Raw genomic sequence first — 23,775 nt, 5'->3', positions numbered from 1 at the left:
GGCCTCTAAATTAATTTTAAAATCTGGGCCTAAATTATTTCTGGAAATGGGACTTACTTTTAAAATTGTTACTCTTTATGCCAGATGCATAACTAAAGAGGGGCAAGTGATTGGGGCTGGAAAGAGGAGCAAAAGTAGCAGCCGTTGCAGCTGCTGATCAGTTATACCAGCAATGCCTAGCAATTGCCACTGCCTATGGTGCAGAGCTATCCTATTATGCCTTTGCTTCAGGCAAAAGAATGTAAATCCACCGACTTCAATCAAATTACTTCTCACTTACATGGTCATGTAGAAAATCAAACCCACTTCTTCATTTCTGAAAGTATTTTATACAAAATGGAGAAAGCTCACATTTTATCTGTGCTGTGTACTAGCAGAAATTAAAGGAAGTCTAATCCATTTTAAGATACCCCAATGAAAAGAGAAGAAAAAAAACCAAACTGAACACATTCCTTAAATTATGTGTAAATCCTTACCCTTTTGTTGTTTTTTTTCTTGGGAATTGAATAAGAAAAGATTTGGGTTTATAACTAATTGGTATCTTTGTGTAGAAAACTGTAAGTAATCTCAACTCATAAAGAAGACTTTGAGAAATCTGTGCCTGAAAATAAGGAAGTAGAATGGAATGCATTGGCATTATGGTGTATATAATATAGAAGCTAATTTTTCACCACTTATATAGTTCAAATCCCTCTGAATGGGATGTGCATATATGTAAAACAAGTTAGAGAACTTAGTGAAAAGGCCTGATTTACCACTATGTCACTGTAGTTGAAGTGCGTTTATGAACCCGGGGATGAACCAAACCAACATGAAATACAGTGAATATGAAAAATCCATTTACAGCTGGTATAATTGTTTTATTGATCTGAATGGTTTACTCACATTTCCAATGGCACAAGTACATTATGCACATGCTCCCACAAGTGGTAAGAAAACATTCATATTACCACACTAAATATATGACATTTTTTGCAGAAAAACTAAGAGGATTTATTTTGCAATTCATTTGATGTGGTTTAACAGGTTTTTTTACATTATACCTCCTTTTATCAACTAGACTGCTGTGCTAACACATTAAGAAAACTGTAATAGTTTAGAAAACTGTATAGTGATAAAATATAATTATTCTGTAAAAGGTATTATTTTAAGGCCAGAGCACTTCGCTCCTGCTAGCAAAGGACAATGCTTACCATTATGAATTATGCCTTTTCTCTTATCCAAAGGAAAATAAATTATTTTAGCCTCTGGAATTAGACCATGAACCTGCTGCTGGTCTAAATTTGAATATTTGATTTAGGTTAATTCTTAATTCCTTCCTATCCTGGATTCACATTTGAAAGGGTAACAAAAGTAATAATTTGGAGGGCAAGTTAAATTAAAGAATAACCACAACATTTTGCAAACTGCCAGGTAGTAAAATGTGTTTATTACAAAATTGATTAAATTAAGCAATTTCTTCAATCAATATTACGATGATAAATCTGGTGTGTTTACTTAATAAATATATGGCATGCTTATTATGTATAGAGTTTGCATTTATTAAAGTAATGTTGGTTACCTCACCTCACTCTGCCCACATCTCTCCCCTGGGGTTTTTAATGTTCCAAAACTTTGATCAGCTTTCACATAACCACAGTTTTATATCCACTAATTTTAATCCAGCTTTAGTTAAGATGGAAATGACAGTTTTTTTATTAGTACCACAACTCCCAAGCCATTGGGCTAAATGGTTGTAGTGTTCAGCAGTAGTTATTAGTTGGAAAACTGGAAGAACACTAGGAGGGAGGGAGGGAGGGTGTGTGTGTGTGTGTGTGTGCGCGCATGTGTGTGTGTGTGCGCGCATGTGGAGTGACTAATAAGGTGTGGGTCTATCAAATGTTTATAGGATTATACAAAAGTAGGACTGGAAGAGACCTCATAATGTCATCAAATCTAGTCTCGAGCCCAAGGTAAGATCATCCCTGACTACTACCCCAGCCATGCTAACAATATGCTTGTTCCTGGGAAAAGGAAAAACAGAGGGAAACCCTTGTAATGATGAAACTGTAGTACAGGTGGTATTGTTCCTTACAAAATTTGTCCTATGTCTATGCACATCCCCTTTCCCCAATCATCTCTTCCTTTTCCCTCTCCTAGGACCTGATCCAAAGCCTCCTTTTCCCATGGAAGCTTGGATTTTCTACATGTGCAAATAAGGCACCTCTGGTAAGAACGGGCAAGCATCCAGGCAGGTAATCTAGAGCTAACAATATTGGGAATGCTCATGTTGTGTTAATGCTTCTGCACAGGGGGTATTCCAAAGGCAGATGCAGAGTGGTGAGTCTCTGGTATCACAGACCCCCATAGAAGATCAACCTTTGTGAAGTCCATCCCTGTTCTAAAATACTGATGTCAAGTCAATAAATGTCTGAACCTATTTCCATTAAAGTCAAAGGTAGCCTTTCTCATTCACTTCAGCTGATATTGGTTCAGGCTATAATGCAAGGTACTGGAGAAATCTGAGTAGATAAACATCAGTTTTAGCATGAATGAAACCTTTTTTGATCCATTCAACGATTATGAACAGGCTCTCATACTGAATACATACATATATTGTATTTAAACCTGAAAAGGGATATCTATATCATGTTTCAGTTCTAAATCCAATATACATACAATAAAAAGATAAACATCTAAGGTCTGCTAAACATTCAGGACTGTAATTTTATTGAGTACAGTACTATCACTAGTTAATAAATCTGCTTCTAATAGTAGAAAAAGTAAAATATTTCCCCAAATGCATAAAAACAATACCCTAAGATTCTCTGCAAGTGTGTACAAAAAGATCTACCACTTTTAGCACCTAAAATGGAAACCCCCAAATGAAAATATGAGTATTTCCTGGAGGTATGCTGCAAAGTTGTCTAGGGCAAGAAAAGTGTAACGACTGACTTTCCAGTCACACCTGATTTCTACCAACTCGGGAGCTTGTGTGTGTTCCTGGAGAGTCCTGAACAACTTTTTCTCCCAATTATAAAAGAATGACTACTTACAGCAGAAACAATGTCAAATAATGGTGCTGCTCTCTAGGGAAGTCTGCCAAGTCCTAACTGACTAGACTTCTAATATCCCGAGGAGGCATTTTTTGTGTTGAAAGAATCAAATTTGATGTCTTCTCCATGGCAGCTCGGCTTACAATGAGCAAATTAGCACCAGTTTTAGTGAAGCTTATGTGCACTTCAAGTACCACAACTAAAGAGGAATAGAAAACTTTTGGCATAGAAGGTGATAAAGATCGCACCAACATATGATCAAGACAGAAGAGCTTTAGTTTCTACTAGCTATAAATATACCATTCCCAATATGTAATATTTATTGCTATTTTGCATTATTTTACTTAATACTGGGCATGTTTACACATGAATTTAAGCATAACTACATTTATTTTAACAAAATTTAACAAAAAAATTTTTGCCAGGTGTCTACATGTGCAGGGATTTGGCACTGAAGTTAGTGCCAAGTCCCTGCCATGTGCCCCTAGTGGCTGGGCAGACCCAGTGTTAAAGTTAGTGTTGGTCGCATCTACACATGCGTTAATGTGCTTTAACTAATCATGCCTAAATTTGATACCTGCATTTGCAGGTATCAACTTTAGGTGCAGTTAGACTAATTCCAGCATTTATAATGTGCATTAAGGGCACATACATGTAGATGTGCACCCTTAATGTGCATTAAATTAGAATAATGCTCATTAATGTGTCTCATGTAGATGTGCATGCTGTTCCCTGAGGTTTTTTTATTGTGTTTTAATTAAAGGCCTGATTCTGTCATTTGAAGGAGAACAGGACAGAGTTCTAAATGAGACTTACTACATCACAATACAAAGACTCCTCCAGATTAAAGGTGGGAGGGTTTTAGCAGAACAAACAAGCTTCTGACCAAGCAGATGAACAAACTAGATTTAAAAAAAAAAAAAGGATGAAGCCAGGGCCTTCAAAGATCCTTATGGGAACTTTTGAGACGTAGGATGAGGTAATGCCTTCCACATCAACCAGTGATGTTTTTAAGTCATCATTCTGACTTTATGTCCCCATCCATTGCCTCTGAAAATATAGAAATTAGCCAGGCAGGACTTGTTACCTTTGGGTTATATCTCCATTACATTTCAAAATTACCAGTAATACTCAGTTAACTCCTAAATAATCATCTCCATATTAAATTGTAGAGGAACATAGGGCCTGACCCAAAGCCTAATGGAAAGACTTTCAATGCCCTTTGGGATTAAACCCTGAACATCCTCAGTCCTTACATCCTATTATAATACCCCATAAAGTTTAACTGCTGTATAAGTGATAGAGCTGACTTCACTATGAAGAAGAACAATACAGGAGATGGAAGATGAATCATAAAGACAAAATTTAGCTGACCAAGACACTGATTTCCTATGTAGGAAGGAGAGTTGCCTCCTAAGGAAAAGCAACTATTCTCTGAATAATCCTTAACTAAAATGGATTGACCAAAAATGTATCTTCCTGGTTAGATTCTTGTATGATTTATGCTGATATAAATCAAGAATAACTGATGGGACTTATGGTACATGGATACTACAGTGACAGAGGTCCTATTTGTTTTGTGTCAGGCAGATAAAGCTTTGATCAATGAGCTCAGAGTCATGACCTCTCTGTCAATGCAATAGTGGTAATAAAGTTGCTGCATTTTTGAACATGGAATTAGTTATTAGTCCTGCTGTTTGGAAGGCTGCTACTCTGTACACCACTATAATAGTCTTGTTAAAAATTTCTCCCGATGAAAAGGAAATGGAATCAAGAAAATAATCCTGCTCTCATCTAAACAATTGGTTCAAACATAGACATTAATAAAGGGATGTGAATATTAAAAGACAGGATCACTCACGTGCCTAAATCTAAGACTACTCTCCACAAAAACACCGCCTCATTTCACAGGGACCTAAGTTTTTATTGGTAAAGTTTCCAAGCACCAAAAGTTGTGCTACTACACAGAGAGGGGTGTGACCTCATTTTGGGCAGAACTGAACATCCTCCTGCCATTCTCACACCTAGGTAGTTTTGAAATTCACAAATGAATATTTCTGTGCCTAAGTCACCTGGCAGTTGTGCCATGGACATGGCTAATACACACTGGGCATGTCCACACATACATTTATGTGGTCTTAAATTTACTGCACAGTAAGTTACTGCACTGTAAGTGGGAACAGGCCAGTGTCTATACATGCAAGCATTAATGCTATGTGTGGACTGACTTGGAAGTAAGGTTAGTGTCAAGTCAGTCCACACACAGTGTTACTGCACAGTAAGGCACCTACGTGTGTTACTTTGCTGCAACTAATCAGGCATAAATTTTATACCTGCATGATGCAGGTATCAAATTTACATTCAAGTTGGCATAAGTCACCATACTTACTGTGCAATACAGGCATGCACATGTAGACATGTGCCTGTACTGCACAGTAATTTCAGTGTAGAAGTGCCAAATGACAGCATTTACTACAGCACAAAACATAGCAGCCACAGTCACTTTCCTTCAAAAATGGCCCAGCTGTATTATATATAAAAGCCTAGGTGTTAAACAGTCAACTTGGAAGTAGGAAATTTGAGTTAATTTCCCTCCGTATGCTGATAGGGTCAAAACACACATCTCACACCTCCAGGGAGAGTGCCCAAACCACCTGGCTGGAGGCAAGGTGCAGTGGAAGCAAAGGCCTCTCCACCTCTTCTGCTGAAGCTGTGCCACTGTGAAGCCAAGAATTCAAGATACATATGGACAGAGGAAGAGCAAAGAAGAGGGAGTATAACCTCAGAAAGTTTGACTTAGATTCTAGCTCTGAATACACTGTATGAATTTTAGCGAATGCTTTCTAATGCAAAATGGATAAGCACTTAGGGCTTCTATGCATGTGCAGGGCAGTTTCTCCAATGCACTGTGCATTGGAGCAGATTTGATTAATCAAGTCTGATGGAGCATGGTAATTACCACACACCAGCAGACTCCAGTGTCATGTTTATAAGTGTCCTCATGCTGAAAAATGACAGCACAGTGCTTTAAACAGAAACTTGTTTGATGAACTTTAGTTCAAAGTACCCCACAGCCATTTTTCAGTGCTGCGACGCTGATACATGTGATGCTCTGGGCACTTCAATTAGCATGGCTCTCGGAGCTGCATTAATTAAAGTGCCCACCCTCCCCCATCTCCTGGACCATATCTATACATGCACTTAGGGCACAGACAGAAGTGGCAATTGCTGCCCAATCTGGCCACAGAAAGCAGTTTATAGCCGTGACCAAACACAAGTACACAATTGCAGACAGCTTAAAAAATGGCTGATTGGGTGAAAATCTGGCTCCTTGTTGCATGAGGTGTCAGATGAAGAGATTTCAAACACGGTGTCTTCTGTAACTTCTGTCTATGCTACCTGCCATCCTCAAGCTGTTTTCAGAATGTGAGGGGGGAAACAAATGCAGGGAGTTTGGTCTGGGGGCTTTCAGGTGTATTGGAGCCGCTAGAATGAGTTTCCTCTGCTCCCTTTCCTCCCTCCCGTTCTGAAACTGGGACAGGATGGTCATTGCTAGGGGAAACTGACTGCAAGGTCCCAGTGAGCGGCTAGATTCCTCTCCCCCCTGCAACCAACTATGAACTTCTGTTTTGTCTGGGGGATCGCTGTAACTCAGAATAGTTCCTGCAAAGTGTTATCAGTTGCAGCTAGGAGCTGAACTTCTGTCTGTACCCTTAAGTACTCACTATCCCCTTGAGAGTCAATTTGTAAGCTGCAACCTTCTCTTTCTATTGGGTAGTTTAGACAACTTCTTACTTGGTGTGCTGAGTTTTGTGAATTATTTCCTTATTTGTCCTACTCTCTCAGTTATTGTATTAGGAGCCTAGACACCTCAACTTTGAGTTGTGAATTTTACAAAGTGGCAAGAATCCCCAAAAATCAACACTAAAAGGCTGAGCCTAAATCCCATTTGTGAATAGAGATGTCTACAATTTTTTAAAGCATATTACTGAAGTTCAAATCACAAATACATCTAGCAATGCTTACATAGAATTATTTCATCCAGAACTTTCTTAAATATTTATACCTGAGAAATGGAAATTCATAGACTAATTTTCTTGTTTAAAGCAGCAAATTTAAAATGCAGCAAAACTGTTTCTAAAGACACAATATTTGCAAGTGTAGTATAAAGTTAATTATATAGTTCAGGTGAAATTTCAACTGTCACCTACTTTCAAGGAATCCTGATATATCAAAGTTTTTTAAACAGCTGACACTATAGTCACACAGTCATAATAGTTTAAAAAATATAAGTGGGTACATCATATCCTAGATAAAGTTCATTTTGATATTTGTGGGAATAATAATATACAAAGATTAAATGCAATATTTGCTACATTAAGTAAGGTTTTCCACTGTTGCCTAACATTTCCATACTGTCTATGGAAAAAATTAGTGACAAGAAATAGCCTGTAAGAGGCTTTTCTAAATTAGTTTTAAAAGCTAAGTAACATGTAATGGATTGACAAGACCACATACATGCTGAAAATACACAGCAGGCCATTTATCTCAGGACCACTCTAATTTTAAAGGACATATTTTTGAAAATATTATTGGCTGAAGTTTAAAAATAATCCTGCATCCTTTTCATACTTTCTTACAACATACTATACATACTTTTTGTTATACAGAAAGTATTTCAAAATAATCTTACAGTATTTATGCTATAAATATCTCCTTTAAAATTGACTGTAGATACATATTATCTGTAATGACTTAAGTGTAATAATTCTTGTGTCATCATGTAAAAACATATACATTAATTACAATGTTCTAACACCTGCAGAAACCCAAGTACAAAAGTTGCTCATTGATCAATTCCAGTTAAGTATTTACAACCTTGCTGCCCCGGCTATTTTACAAATAATCTTCAGTTCATTTAGGTCATTTGTTTTTGTGTAGCAAGCTCCCAAACTTTTGCATAAATCCTCGGAGCTTGTTTTCATTAGGCTGTAATGGATGGTGTGCAGTTGAGTTGTAATTAACCATCTGATTACCCCTGGCATGGCTGTTCTCTAAGGGTTTGTTTTTCATTTCTGAGGGATATGAACTGCTATTTGTTTTGTTTTCTGAAAGTTGACCAGATCTTTCCACTTTACAGAATTGCTCATAGCGACTATAAACACGTCTGTCATTCAAATGAGATCTTAATAACTCCTCTTTGTGTTTTGCAGTTGTAAGCTGAGGCATCACTGTATTTACTCGTTTTGAAGGGGTTGAAATAGGTGCAGTTTCATGGGTAGCATTTGTTATCAATTCTTTCACATCTTGGTACTGGATCTGCTCAGTATTAAATCTAGGAGCAGATGCATCTCCTGCAGTTTCTATGAACTTATTTTCTCTGGGGCACAAAGGAGGACACTTTTTATTGCTTTCATCAGGTAAAGGTGTTGGTGACTTTGGTGACTTTGGAGACTTTGAAAGGTTTACAGTAACATCTTCTTTACTTTTATGCAAGCTTCCTTGTGAATTTGAAGATGTAGTCTTTTTTCTTCTTGGGAAAGTATCAGTTTTAGTCTCAGACTTTTTTGGCTTTTGATTCTCTTCACCTTCAGAAGTCAGGGTATCAGAACTGCTACACATTCTGTAAAAAGCAGGAGCTTTGTTTTTTGACAAATTTTCCGTCTTGTCTGGTGTGAGATTGAGAAATAATTTCAGTTTCTGGGATCCCTTTTTCAGGAAACTCGGGGAATTTTTATTTTCTTTCTTTGAAGTGAAATCTTTGCTAGGCTCCTCTCTGCTAGCTTCAGCAAGAGCAGCCATAGAAATTGCCTTGGCGGTAGTGGGGCTCTTTGATTCTCCTTTGATGCTTTTATCTTCAGGAGGTACATGGTTGGTCACATTGTGTAAGCTTTTGGAACTTTTAAGAGTGTCCTCGGGAGGCTTCATATTGACTGGTTGTTTAATTCTATGCCTAGTCAGTGTGCTATATACATAGCTACATTCCTGTTTTTTGACACCTGGATCCAGCATGAATTTTGAGTTGTCAAACATAGGGAAACTTCGCCTTTTTAATATATTTTCATTTTGTTGGCTCTTCATCTTTTCAGCTTGTTTATCTGCACACAGGGTTGTGTACAAGAACGATGATGAGTTCTTACTAATGTTTGGGTTTAAACTAGGTTTTTGGTCTTCTACAGTTTGCATTGCATGGTTTTTTGCTGCATCTGGTTGAGGTGGGACTTTTGTGCTGAGTTTTGGTGAGCTTTGGTCAATCACATTTTTCAGACTTGGGGCATGGTTGGATACTGCTTTAGGTGTTTCACTTCCCTCTGAATCAATTATAGTTGAATTTGAAGAACTTGCACAGCTGCTTACTTCCTGCTGCTCTGGCAAAGTTGGCTTAAATACCAATGATGACCTCAGACGAGAGTGAGAATAAAAGGCATGAGCTTTAATATTTTCAGCTGCATCATAACCATTATACCGGTCTCCCACTGCTGATCCATTAGAAGCTGCTGAATAATCTAATTGATCATTTAAGTATGACTCAATTCGCCAGTTACGTAGAAAAGACTTTGTAGTGTGTTCAAGGGTAGGCATTCTCTGTTGCAGATGTCGTATCTGATGATCTGTTCCATTGAAAGACCTCCGTATGATTGAATTTCTTTCTACAAGATTAATCTTTGGTCGGGCAAAATGGTCAGCAAAACTTTGTTGGGGTGTATTATGGTTATTTGTATAGCCTTCTCGTAATGAAGACACTATACTAAGGTTTTCAGGTGGCATATTCCAAGTATTTGGTGGATTATTAACCCAATTAATTGCTCTGTTGAGCAAAAAATAAGGAGTCCTTTCTGGTTTCTCTCCAGCATAACTATGTCTCTTCCAGTGCTCAGTTATTTCATTGGGTTGACACTGGTTGATTTGATTTTGCATATTCATACCTGAATGAAAGGGTAGCTTATTGTAGGTTTTATTTCTCAAACCGTATTTATCTATTTCATTAACTGCATATCTTCCTCGAGTTTTCAAGTATATTGGGTCTAACTTGTGAATTTTGTCTTGTCTACTAAACAGGTTTCTCTGGCTAGAAACTGAAGCTAAAGATGACAGTGAATGCTGGTATTTGTCATTCTCCCAGAGTATCCTGCGACTGTTTATCCTAATTAATTCTGGTGTGAATGAACTAGGAACAGATGATCGAGCATACAGTGTCCTAAACTCTTCATCAAAAGATTCAACCAGTTGTCCTGTGATAACTTGAACCATGCTGAGGTTGGTTTTTTCAAATGACCACATAAAGCTGAAAGCACAAAAAATGACAATTAGCAATAATGGAAAACTTTGGCCAAGTGGATCTTACCACCGCATCAAAAAACACCCCTCCGATTTTTCAAAAACAAGTTTGAAACATGCAAATAATTGTTCACAAATTAATTGTGGACATTTACCAAGGCTTTTGAATAGTGGAAGTCCTGTCCTGTTTGAATTTATTAGGAAATTTGCTTGATTTAGTGGGAAATGTATACGGCTTATACCTACTCATTTATACCTACAAACACTTATGCACAGAAAAAAGTATCCATCCATAAATCTGTTAAACTATGGGCACATTTATATGTGTGTACAAAATTATCCATGACAAAAAAGTCAGAGTCCATATTTGGAAATTAGCTCCATATATTTATCTTTGAGAAAGAAATGTAATTGGAGTTTACGCTGAAAAAAATAGTTAGGAATATATACAGAAGTGCTTAAACAGTTCTGAATAAACTAAATAAATTATTATTTTATATATACAAAGAGAAAAAAGTACACTTGAGCTACATAGGCTCATTTTTGTAGTTAGGATATAACAAGTCTTATGCCATAATGACATTAATAAAAACAATGTCCTACAGATTAAATTTGTAACAAACAGATTCTTATTTTATGATTCCATGCCTGGTTTTGCTTTTGCCAAAACATTGCAAGAAAACTGAAACTAACATCATAAAGAATTAGGACTTGTATAATTGTATTTGTTCATCAGTGAAAAGGATTGTTGCGTAGCTTAAATATTTTACTATTTAAATCAGTTACTTTTATATATTCCAAGAAGAAATTAGAAAAATAAAATATGTTTAGATTTAAAATAAAATTATAATAAAGCAATATTTAAGGCTACTGCTTCTTGAAACATTAAATAACGTCTTTAGTTTGAACTGAGTTTACGGTGCAGAAATTGAAAAAAAAAGGGTAATCAGCTGTTGTAAAATCTATTCTTTTTCTTTTTTTAAAAAAAAAAAAGATTAATTTCTGAAGAATTTGATGATGGGGCCTCCTACATAGCAGATTGAAAGAAGAACTATCTTCCAAAATGCTTCAAAATTACTTTCTCTTAGAGAAAGTTGCATTCTCACAGTGCGTACAGCCACTTGCCACTCCTGGGAACAGCACAGGGACACTGGTGTAAGAAACCTGGGTGGGGGGGTGGCCACAATGCGGGGTGTAGGCAGTGATTCCACAGTGGGGTTGGGTGTTGCCTGGTCTGGGGAGGGTTAGGGAGTTAAAAAGAACCCAGTCAGGGTCAAGTGGTGGGAATAATGCAGCTTTAGGCCTGGGGTGAGTTGTTGGGATTCCCAGCCCCAGGATTGTGCTGCAAATATATACGGACACGCATTCATGAGATCAGGTTAACCCTTTCCTACACTGAATTAACGAGATTTGAATTTAAGTTAGTGCACCTATTGTGGTAAATTAACTTAAATCATGTACACCATTTCATAGGTGTTTCAAACCCTCTGAGCACCTGCACAATCTGGCATTTAGATTGACCTAACCCTAGTTCAACTGATCTAACTGTAACACCTGTGCATACCCGCAGAGTCAAACTTACATTATTAGTTGGAGATATCAAACTACTCAGAAATCCTGTGACCTGGGTTACACTGACTCACTTAAGAACTTGTAATTTACCTTAGCATGCTTTATACATCTTTCCCACACTTGTCTAAGTATTAACAGACACAAATTACCTTCAAATAGTGTACATCAGAGGAACTCTATTGATATATAGTAGCATTTCCCAGACTTTTGATACCTGAGTCATATACTCTTTTTCTGGATTAAAATGGATGGTACACTTCATTCACCAATTTGCAAGTTGGATAAAGTCAGTAGGCCCCATGCCACCACACAGACCCTCTGCCCCCATCTCACTCATTTTTTCATGGCACACTCCTGCCACTTTCATGCCACATTAGTGTGCCATGGCACATCTTTTGGGAATGACTGGTATTGGGAATTAAAAAAAACAAAGGAAGGAAGATAGCAAGAAAGGTAAGTAAAATTTCTAGTTATGTGTTAGACAAATTTAGCCATTCCTCCCTAACTTAATTTACCACATTTTTACGGTTGTTCAGTATAAATTATGTCAGTTGACATGCTCTTAAGCATGTTTATATGTTAGTAAGTAGCTACAGGGAGATTTAAGGGAATCTACCTTAAGGTGAAAGACCCTACCTGACTTATACTATAGTTAGGCGGACCATATGGAATTCCTGGAAATCCAGGACATCATCTTGGAAATCCGTGACACTGCCCTCCTCCCCCCATGCTCTCACAAGTTAACAGGGCATGTACCCATGTCCCTGCATTTCCAAGATGCCCATCATAATTCTCAACAGCCAGCTGGGACCAACTTCTGAAATCTGGGATTGATCCAGCTAAACGGGGACATATGGTCACCCTAACTACATTGTATAACACCAAATGTCAAGAACATTTTGGCAAAACACGTTATTGAAGGACTATTAGAAATAGAAGTTTAACAAGAGGGCTTACAAAATATACCTCGGCAATCTTCTTGAATTCACAGAACAATAGGAATAATTCAAAAAGTTTAGTACAAGTACTTAATTTTTACTGAGTTCTTTTAACTGAAAGAAAACTGAGTCTGCTTAATTCCCTGTTCATAGCCTCATATAAGATTAATTATTCAAAAAGCCCCCATGCCTTCCGTACTAAATAATGCATGACGTAGATGACATCAAGCATTACAATATGATGAAAAAAATAAAAAAAACAAATTACTTATAATGAAGGGATGAATTCATATTGCCTTGATTGTATAGAAATATATTCTGCTGATAGCTCTGATCTTACCTGTAAGTACCATACATTACTTTCTTACAGTCAATTAGAAGAAATTTCTGTTCCATCTTTCCGTGGAATTTTGCTCCTGTTTTGGAATAATAATCTTGTCCCTTTACTGTTCGTACCCTCATGTTCTGAAAAAGATTACAGAAGACCTTTAATATCTACATATAACAGTCTACATTTAATATTTTATGTATCAATACTAAGGGGAAATAGGGAGAAGGGATTATTACTGCTACCTGTAGCCAAACTCCCACCTTGGAGCCAATTCCAGACTTGAACACTGAATACTGTTCCTTTGTGTCTCTGTGGAAGACTTTTGAGACTTCCTAAGCCACAAATAATGTAAGCTTCCTATTTGGACTGTGCATAAATCCCCACTGCAAGAGCAGTCTGTGATACATTAGACCTTGGCAGGTAGAAATAGAGAGAATTTCACTAATGGCACTTAGTGAAATGGCACTCACCTGCATACCTGCTGCTTGGGGCAGGTATGCACTGTTACAGGTGCATGTTCAAACTTCCAGGGGCTGGTGGGGACGAAGGAGTCAAGAACCTGGTTTTTCATTTCCTGGGGAACTGTCCTAATCATTGAGTTACTGGGTTAAAACCATTAGGCTATTGGGCCCTGTAACAGGAGACCCCTACTCCTGTTACTGAAAGCAAGAGAGCAGGGCAGGATAGAGCGAGCAGAGCCAGTGGAGCTTGCAGAAACCCAGGATGCAAGGGATAGCAGGTGCAAGCAGTATGGGCCACAGGGGCAGTGGAATGCTGGGATGTTGATTAGGAGGTAACTTCACCTGGGAGCTGTTAACAGCGAGCTGGGTCACATGAGCAGATCAGAGGGAAGAAAGGGGCCATACAACCCTGAGCCCATGGCTAGAGGTTCAGACTGGTTTGGATCTTCAAAAGCTCTGTTGGTAGCCTCACAGTGACCCATGGTTTTGTGTTATGTACTTGATTACCATTGGCTTTTTACTTACCAGAGGCTTCAGTTGTGGCTACAGGGGTGGTTTGAAGGCCACAGAGAATACCTGAAAATCACCTAGTGCTTTAAGCACTGCAAGAAGCAAGGAAAGGAAGGGAATAACTCTGCAAGGGTTAGAGGCCTGGGGCTAGGTAAGCTGACCTAAAGAGAGCCAGGGGCCCACTAACTGAAATCAGAGTAATGCATGTGAGACATGGATATAACTATGGGGGTGACTGAAGGCCACAAGTAAGCCCTTAAGGCACAGTGAGGGTCAGGAAGGCCAGTAAGACCAGGACTCAGCACGAAAGAGAAAGTACTAGAAGGGCCAGAGGTCAAGATGACATGTTTGGGAGCAGAGATGCCCCGAGAGTCTGTGTTTGGGGACAGAGAAGCCCTGAGTACTTTGCCAAGGAGGAAGGTACCAAGGTAAAAGCTGCTCTGGCATCTAGAAGCAGTCTCTGCAGGTAAACACATTAACATCAAAGTGTAGCAGAAGGTCTGGTGAATGCGGTATTATCAGTGGGGCTGTTAGGGGTGCCACAACCACCTTGGAAACTAGGTCCTGTCACAGCACCATCTTCTTCTCTTCCTCCATTCATGGATTGTTACCCTCCTAAAAATTTGGACTAAAAAGACAGTTACATGGCTATGGAAATATAACTTGGGAACATTAAGCAAAATAGGATTCTACCCAGAGTTTGCAAACAAGTATAGCTTTTTTTGGTTTCTATTGCTTTTTCTCAGTAATTTAGTTTATCTATGATACTTGAGTGACTTTGTTTCTGGCATTAGATAGGTGACTAGTACTTGGACAGGAGGCGTAATAGTCAGTGAATATTAGATTAGAGAAGTAAAAATCACCAGAAAGATTTTACTTGGTCCAATCAACATTGTTGAGCTGAGAGATGGAAATTAAAAAAAACACATAAGTAGTCATAATTTCAAATACAATTTTCACCAGTGCATTAAAAAATCCAATTATATTTAAGGTAAAAAAGCAATATTTTAAAATCACCAATTTCTACCCATTATGGTCCCTTTATTCTTTGTCTTCTTCTCCTCTCTCTTGCTCTTTCTCCACCACTTTCATGCTGTTTCTCCTGTCCTATCCAAACATCACAATTCCTTATTTGACCACTTCCTTATTTAAAAAATAAGAAGATGGAGCTAAAGATAACTTAAGAATTATTTAGTGAGGGGCATTTCATATGGAACACTTATTTCTTTCTAATGTTCACTTCTGTTTTTTCTGGATGGTGTTATATTTATGGCACAACTAAAATGTGAATTGTGCCATAAATTGCAATATGTCAGATGTTCATTTAATTTATGGTGTTATAAAATGGCAAAACACCAGAAAGATGTTCTGCATTTAATGTAGAATATCTTTGTGGATTGTTTGTGTCATGTTTTAATTTGAATGTATCACCAACAGCACTGGGCTACCTGGTATGGCTTTAGATGTCCCTCCATGGGAAACCTGTGTGGTCGCCACATGAATGCATTTAATGCTGTGCAGCCTGATTCTGGGTCTGTGACAAGTGGCCAATGCCCAATTGTACACATCCCAGGATGAAGCTTTCAGGATGAGACACATGCAGTTAGGCATTGGAGAGTTCCCCAGTGGAGGCAGTGTCAGGACCTGAGTCTAGGACCCAGAGGTACTCTCCCACTTGATCTCTTGAAGTGGCCCTAGGTCCCAGCTCCCTGTGCACTAAAAGACATGCTGTTGCAATGTGGTATTGGGGAACCAGTTCCCCAAATGCTGGGCTGCCCTGGCATTACCAGCATGGGGAGCCTGGAATAGAGGATTGGGTATCCTGTGCTGGACGCTCTGCTCTACAGTTGGGCAACTGGAATATGAGGAATGCCTGATCCCAAAAATAGCAATGTATGTATGTATGGCATGACAGAATCCATGATTTTTGGGATCAGGCATACAGTTTCAGATGACAATTGCACAATCATTTTAACAACTTCCAGGATCATTTTAACATCTTCCTTTATGTAAAACACTGAGTTTACATGTTCAGAAACACTATCCAAAGTCTATCTATATCTGTATTTGCAGGTTTCTTCATACACTTACCAGGTGTCTCCTGGGCTAGGTAGACATTACATTTTTACTGGTATAAGTGATTGGAAACCTGTCTATACCCATAACAGAACAGAAGTTTAGTGCACACAGACTGGTTTAAAAATAGCAGAACCCAGTCTAAGATTTGTCCAGTTCCCCTACCAAAGGGTGAATGCGTGTACTGTTTGCTACTGATGTAAAGTACATTGCTTACACAAAACCATGTAACTGAGAGTTTGCCTTAGGCTTTTTGAATGTCTGTACCTAGCCCTAGATACTGTGAATGCCTTCACAGGGAATCAGATATGGGGTAAATATGAATGGTACATGAATGTGGCTGTTGGATTGTGGATTGCAGCTCTGAGGAATAAACGCTAAATGCTGTGTCCACACCCTTAAAGCAAGCCCTGACAGTGCCTAAATCTTAGACACCACCGGATACAGTGACTGAGTCCTCTGGGAACAAACCGGTGTCAAAGCCATTGGTTTCAAAGTGTTGCATTTCATCACACTGTATTTGTAAAACCTGCTTTCAACTATGTTCATTTGCTCATCCTACACTTGATGTCAAGACCATGTACAAAGAACACGAGATGGCTGGCCAATATTGAGCTTGCCTTGTTTTTACGAAAAAGTCTGTTTCAGACAGAGTAGCAACATGATCTGACATCTATTGAACAAATCAGTTCACTTGAGTATTATAAAACATCCCCAGAAGTTGTTATGTTTATTTCTTTAAGCCATTATTGAGCCCTCAAATCAGAAGGGGTACAGCTCCCCAAGATCTGGGATGGTGGTATTTAGTTATTGTTTTCTTGTGTAAGTCAAAATTCCTTTTCTAACTGTGGCACCAGGCGATAAACCAGAAACAAAGGATTAATACTTTGAAAATAATTTTTACCTACTGTTTTCATAAGACATTTTTAATTGGATTCAGAGTACCTTTAATGACTCGGTTCCTTTCCTCACATATAAGATATTAAGGATGTCCAAAGGTCAGAGGTTTAAATAGAGTAATGGGGAAATTATTGGGAGAAAAAAATCATTCAGTGAGTGGAAAAAGAGAAATAAATTGAATAATAGGAAATGAAGGGGAAATAAACTTAAAAAACTAAAATGGTAAGAGTGAGAAGAGTAGAAAAGCAAATGACTTCACGTTGAGTTTCTCTTTCAATTCACTTCATGTATTTATCTCACCACAAATTTTGAAACATCTCTTAGTTTGAAAAAAAAAAATGTTGCAAAAGATTTTTTCTGCCAGGAAAAAAAATCAAATTAAATCTCTGACATGTACATTCTTCTGTACACAGGCCACCATCCTTCAGTAATATGTATGCTATCACTTTTCTTGGTTATGCTTGTCAGTGGAAAAAGAAAACAAGTCCTGATATGTAGTCAGCTTACAAATGAGTTCAGTGCTCTGCATGGATATTTAATGCTGAGTGTTGAATAAATTCCTGTTCTCCATACATAAATTAGGCAATGGTAAAACATAATGTACCCCTGAACCAGCTCGCTGCTCCCACTGGTGGCTGTTGCGGGGCAGTAAGCTCCAAAGGAAAAGAGGATCAGGTCCCTCAGAGCTCAGGCCCAGTCCTCTGTTTCTGTGGGGTCCATTCCCCCATGCCACCTGAGCTCTGAGGGGCCTGATCTAATTTTCTCTGGAGCCACCCTTATCTAGGCTGCTAGCCAGCTGGGCACCACCTGAGCCCCGAGGGGCCTAACCTTTATTTTCTCCAGAACTCATCCTGCCCCCGCACCACCCCCTTCCAACAAACTACATGCAGACTTGCTGTTAGAGATACAAATGCAAATATGTAGGCTTCTAGTCCTGTTCCTGCTCACAAAGCCTCCAGTGGTTAAGTCATAGCTGTTCAGGTGAAGGACAGTCAGAGATGTTTTTTTGCCTTAATGTGTCACTGCTCCACTAAACCAAATAACACTAAGCTGACTAACATTTGTGCCGCTTTCAGCATAAGGTGAAACAGGGCCTCACTCCACCAAGAGTGTTAAGTGGAGTTGCTGGGATATACAGAATGGTAAATAGTGGAATTTTGTAGTAAACAAAACTAAAAATACAGTAAATATAACAATATAGTATATAGCCAAGAAAGGTAAATGTCCACGGATATTTGTTTATTGTTACTTTATTCTTAATCATACATTTTGTTTCTTTTAAGTAGACTTTTGGGGCATGTACAGATGTTTGCTGCACCCAAGCTGCAAACCCAGCCTTGCTTTAAGCCATGAGATGTCAGAATGGAAGTGGCATGTGCAAATCTTTGCCAGTTCCCAAAGCCACGCTGGGAACCTATTGTTAGTAACTTATGATGGGAGGTGGATGAGGCAGGATTGTGGGGGCTAGTGGGTCTACAGGGGGATTGGTAGATCAGCAGGGGAGGCGGGGCGGGGGGAGGGTTAGCAGGAATGCAGAGCAATTTGTCCATCCTGAGGTGGGGACATCAGGGGGCTAAAATTAGTCCAGTCAGATTCAGGACAGAGAAAGAGCACTCTGGGGCTGGGGTGAGTGGGATTTCCCAGCCCTAGGGCTATGCTCTGAATATATTCAACACACTGGGCTAACCCAGAGGTTCCCAAACTTTTGTTTATTATGTACCCACTTCCAGATCTGCCAGCTGCCCACTTACCTCTACCTGCATATGTTATATATTTTAACTCCTTAAATGCCAATTATTATAAGGAAAATTAAATCTGCCAATTATGTAATTTCTCCCAGGTACCCCCAGAGATGTCTTGTGTATCCCCAGGGGTATGCATACCACAGTTTGGGAACACCTGGGTTAACCCATTTCCAATCTAAGTTAGTTCATCTGAGTTCACTAACTTAGATTGGGCTGGATATTTTTGCCCTCATGTAAAACCTCCAGGTGTTTACACACATAGGCATTTTGGTCAACCTAACTCTTCTTAAACTGATCTAAATGTAACATCTGCATGTACCTTTGGAGTCTATTATCCTTTTAGTGAATACACACACGATACCCAATGCTGTTAAATTGCCTTGTATAAAAAGTGATGTTACTACACAGGCCCAGCCAAGATACTTTCTAAACAGAACATCCCTTTAATCCATGCTAATCTGCAGTAATCTTCTTTGATTTAAATATATTCATTTTTTTAGCCACCATGCAAGTGATTTTGAGGTCTATAAAACCAAAAAAATAGAAAAACAAGCCTAAACCCTACTAAAACAACCATAACAAAACAACTGAAACAAAACCCAAATTAGAGTAAGAATAAGGAAAATACAAATAAAAAGATATAGCTGAAGTTTGCTAAGTCATAAATGAAGGAAAGTTTTGATGCTCAAAGAGCAATGTCCTCAGTCTGAAAGTAGAGACTTACACCTTTGTGCTACATCCTGCTTTCATGATGATATACAAAGCAACCTTGGATTAATTCATCTATACCTGTAGCCACTTTTAAAACTTTATTTTCTGTTACAGAAGCATCTAGTGAAGCTTTCAGTATGCCTTTGTATGAGCCTGCAGACATTTTTTTGATCCAAATGAATGTTTTCAAGATAGAAGTTCTTTCATATGAAAAGTGTTTTTAAAGCTAATCACATGCTACACATGTTTTAAAACATTTTCCTCATAAATGAACCTTCACCTTTCTAAATGTCCCTAATTGGTTTAGCTATAATTTTTAGACACTGTTTAGATTCAAGCACTAGCATTTGGTTGATGACAGTCCCTTTTAATGTTTTTTATCTCTTGTAAATTGAGATATTTCCTACAGAAACTGGAGCTTATGAAATTATTATAGATATTTATTTCTCAGAATTATACCCAAGATATGTGATATCATGGTTCCAAAAGTCCTCTTAAAATGTTGGCACTTATTTTTTATTATGTGATGACATTGTAAGTAATCTTGTAACAGTTGTAAATGTGCACATCATTTTTGTTTCTAGTAGTGAAAATCTCCATGTATATTTCTACTGGAAAACACTATTTCATGTCAATCACTATTAGGGTTTAGAAAAATGCCAGATTACCAAAATATGTGCGTGATATGTTAGCCATTGCTATTCTTAAGCACATCCCTTAGCTCTCTGTTAGCTAGCCACTAGAGGGCAGTATCACACATTCCTAAACATAAGTAAGTAGTATGGCATTACGTCAAAGAATACATAAGCTAATATTTCCCTTCAATATATAACAGAAATTGCTACATAATAGAAGTCTACCTGAAATTTTAAAGGAAACCTTAGGCAACCCATGTGGACATCATATCATACATCTCATTTTAGGACTGGGCTCTTGTCAAGCAGTAACACTGAATAATTTGGGGAATGCTAAGACCCTTTGCAACATTTTTGCCAGATGCATACATTAACCAATAGTTACAGAAATAAGTAATTGTAAATGAGCCTACACTAAAGTAAATTGTACAGAATCACAAATAAAATGCTGAAAGCTTTCTTGGAACAGCTCCAATATTTTTTAGCATTGTCCTTGGTATGACAGACTTATAAGTACATCAAACGTATTTGTATCAGGCCAAAAAGCGCATTGGATTGGACTGTGTTCCCAGTGATATATTAAGGGCATATAATCTGACTTCTAGAATATGTGGACTTTAATTCTCTCTTCATAATCTAACTGGAAAGAGACAATTTCACTCATCTAACTAATTATGGGAAATAGTTATTAAGTTAAATATCAGTCGTTAATACACATTTTCAGGAAGACACTAGAAAATAAAGTCCCACGCCTTCTCAGTGAATTGTAATTTTTTAAAAAAGTCTTGAATCTGTATTTTTGAACAATAACATATTTTGGTTTTCCAAACATTCATTTTAAGTCCTCATATCCTGCAAGACTCAAAATATATATATGTAAAATAAGAACACTCAAAAATATGTATTTTGACTGAATTTTTGCCAAGGCAAGAAAAAGAAAAAAATGTTTTGAAATTCACAAAAATATTATACAGGATTCTTCTAACACAATAGGCACGTCTACATGAGACACTACTATGCAGAAGCAACAAGCTAATGTGCAGTAGTGTCAGGAAAAAAACGTATGGCGATGGTACAACGCAATATTCCCAGTTCTGTGTAGTAACAACTGTGCATTCCTCCACTTATGTAGACACTGCCACACTGCCACCTGGTATTGCTCATAAATTAAATTACGTATTCAATAAAAGAGCAATATTAAAGGGTTTTTTATACCCCTAAAATAATAACATCATTTCACTGAGTTACAAAAACTATGCAGTAAATATGCGTTTTGTAGTAAAATATGAAGCCTTACCCTGAGCCTCTGGACTTGACAACCCTGTTTTTCTGTCATTTTAAGAAAGTGACTGAACTTGGACTCATCAAGAAGAAGATATACAGCAATTCCCCTGGTAGATGCCTCAACAATTTCTCTAAATATATCCACATCTGTAAAAATATCCATAACTATGGCAATGGCCTGTAAGAAAAGGAAGAGAAAATATTACAATATTTACGCAGTGATAACAAATTAAATATTGTTTATATAGTGCAACTAATGAATTAGTATGAATTTGTATTCTTTCCATACAAAAAAAGCTCTAAATGTGTTTTTAAACATAGGATACTCTTTAAGACAATTTGATCCTAATTTGAGAAAGGGGCCATGTGACCACTTGTCTGACATACTGGTGACATATCTCAAAAAGTGTGGAAAGGCTGTTTGTACATTAAAAAAACTATTAGTCAAGTATTACTGTAGTTTGGCTGCAGAAAAAAGACCCAAGAAATTATATTGTTTCTGTATAAGACACTAGCCAATCTTAATTTGAAATACTGAATACTCCCCACAGTATTTTAAGAATCAACAAGGATGACTCTGTTTCATCGCATAGTTCATTTTGAACTCTTAACTCAGAGGACACTCCCACAATTCAGTGAGGGTTTGGCTGAATAAAGAAGGCTGAATCAGGCCACTGCTAGACTTGACTAACTAAAAAAATACAGGTAAGTCTGAATAAGGAAATATAATGCCTAGCCTACATGTCACTTATACATTATTGATAATTCCAGAATTAATAGTGAAGTGCAGAAGAGCAGAGAAAAAGAGAGTACTTGAATATCTGTAAGAAAAAATTGTCATTTTGAAAAATATTTCAATCTCTTTTCAATTCCTCTCTCTCTCTTTCTACATATATAGATTTATAAAGCCGTAAGATTGCACACTGGGTACAATGAACATCTGCGCATATCCCAAGGTGGGTTTTGGCACTACACATGATTTACCCATGTCATTAACTTTATTGAACCATCTGCAGTTTTGGTTTTTATTGTTATAATTATTATACTGCATTGGAAATGCTAAACTCATCCCCAAACCAAGAACTAAGACATTTAGAGGGTTGAGGGGGAGCTCAGAGATATTTTTGGTTTAGGTTTTGGGTTTGTTTTTTGGGTTTTTTTTATTGCTGTTCTTGCTTGGCTTCCTTTCTAAGGTAAGCAGAACTGAATAAGCAGGGTTGCCATATTCAGTTATCTGTCTGGTTTCACTAGCATCTGAAAAGACAGCTGCCAAGACTGGCTGGGCCTGTTGGGTGAAAAGATTAAAGGAAAACAGCTCATCTCAAACAACCCTGTTGTTTCAATATGGAACTAAGCCCTTTCTGTGTCTCTTACAAGTAGATTCTCATTTGATTTCAGACATTTGTTTAAAATAAAAGGACTGTATAATGAATGGGTTCATCAGTACACATTGAATCAACTATATAATATATTCAAAACCATCATCACATCCTTCAGAAATCACTCTCACCCACTTGTATGCAGTATCTTTGGTTACTGCAAACCAAATGATGAAGAGACTTACAATTGGAAGCTAGTTTTAAAAACAGTGCTTTAACCATGTTTTCATAAATGCAGAAACAAAATTGCAGCATAACAAAAGTGGTGACGTGTGTATATGTTTACCCTTTTTTTGTAAAAAGCCTAAATATTTTTTCTAAATTCCTAGAGATCAGCAGGATATTTTGTCCTTTCCTCCTCTCTAACATAACTATTTTAAAATACTTTTGTTAACTTTCACAGTGAATTTATTCACTTGACAAGCTACACTTTTTCAAGGAATGGGAAATCCTAGTTGAACATTTTCCACATGTGCTCTTTTTTGGTAGTGTCTGTGGGTAGCCTAATGCTTCTGACAGCTGAAAACTCAACTATCTTTAGTTTTAAGAATGGCAAAGATTGTTGTGGAGCTCTCTATCTTACAACCTTGGGCATATCCCTTTCTTCCATTCCTGCATGGCCATAAGAGGATAACTCTTACCATATTCTCCATCTGACATGTGCATACCTGGCCATAGGTCATTAATCTTGCAGACAAAGCATATTTAGAAGTGGAATCTTGCCAAATTCAAACAATTAGCAAATTATCCATTTTTAATAACCAACTAACCAACCCTTAGAACATCCAGCATTATGATGGTTTCCCTATGACTTGAAATCTTTAAATCAAGGTTTCATAGTTTCATAGTTTCATAGTAGCTAGAGTCGGAAGGGACCTAGGTAGATCATCTAGTCCGACCCCCTGCCTTGGCAGGAAAGA

The 23,775-nt window shown here is 37.7% G+C and overlaps 1 protein-coding gene across 2 annotated transcripts in view; it reads right to left on the bottom strand.

Annotated features, from left to right (window-relative positions):
- Nucleotides 1-6,520: 6,520 nt before the first annotated feature.
- Nucleotides 6,521-23,775, bottom strand: part of FAM83B (family with sequence similarity 83 member B) — a 91,584-nt gene continuing 74,329 nt past the window's right edge. For both annotated transcript variants that reach the window (XM_019537546.1, XM_019537545.1), the window contains exons 3-5: nucleotides 21,490-21,654; nucleotides 13,164-13,288; nucleotides 6,521-10,320 (exon numbers count right to left, since the gene is read on the bottom strand). In XM_019537546.1, coding sequence (XP_019393091.1) covers nucleotides 7,959-10,320; nucleotides 13,164-13,288; nucleotides 21,490-21,654 — 2,652 coding nt within the window. In that variant the 3' untranslated portion in view covers nucleotides 6,521-7,958. The remainder of the gene's footprint in view (nucleotides 10,321-13,163; nucleotides 13,289-21,489; nucleotides 21,655-23,775) is intronic.

Source organism: Crocodylus porosus, unplaced genomic scaffold (genome assembly GCF_001723895.1).
Source record: "Crocodylus porosus isolate Cpor-Errol unplaced genomic scaffold, CroPor_comp1, whole genome shotgun sequence".
Taxonomy (NCBI): Eukaryota; Metazoa; Chordata; order Crocodylia; family Crocodylidae; genus Crocodylus; species Crocodylus porosus.
This window is presented reverse-complemented; position numbering and strand designations above follow the sequence as displayed.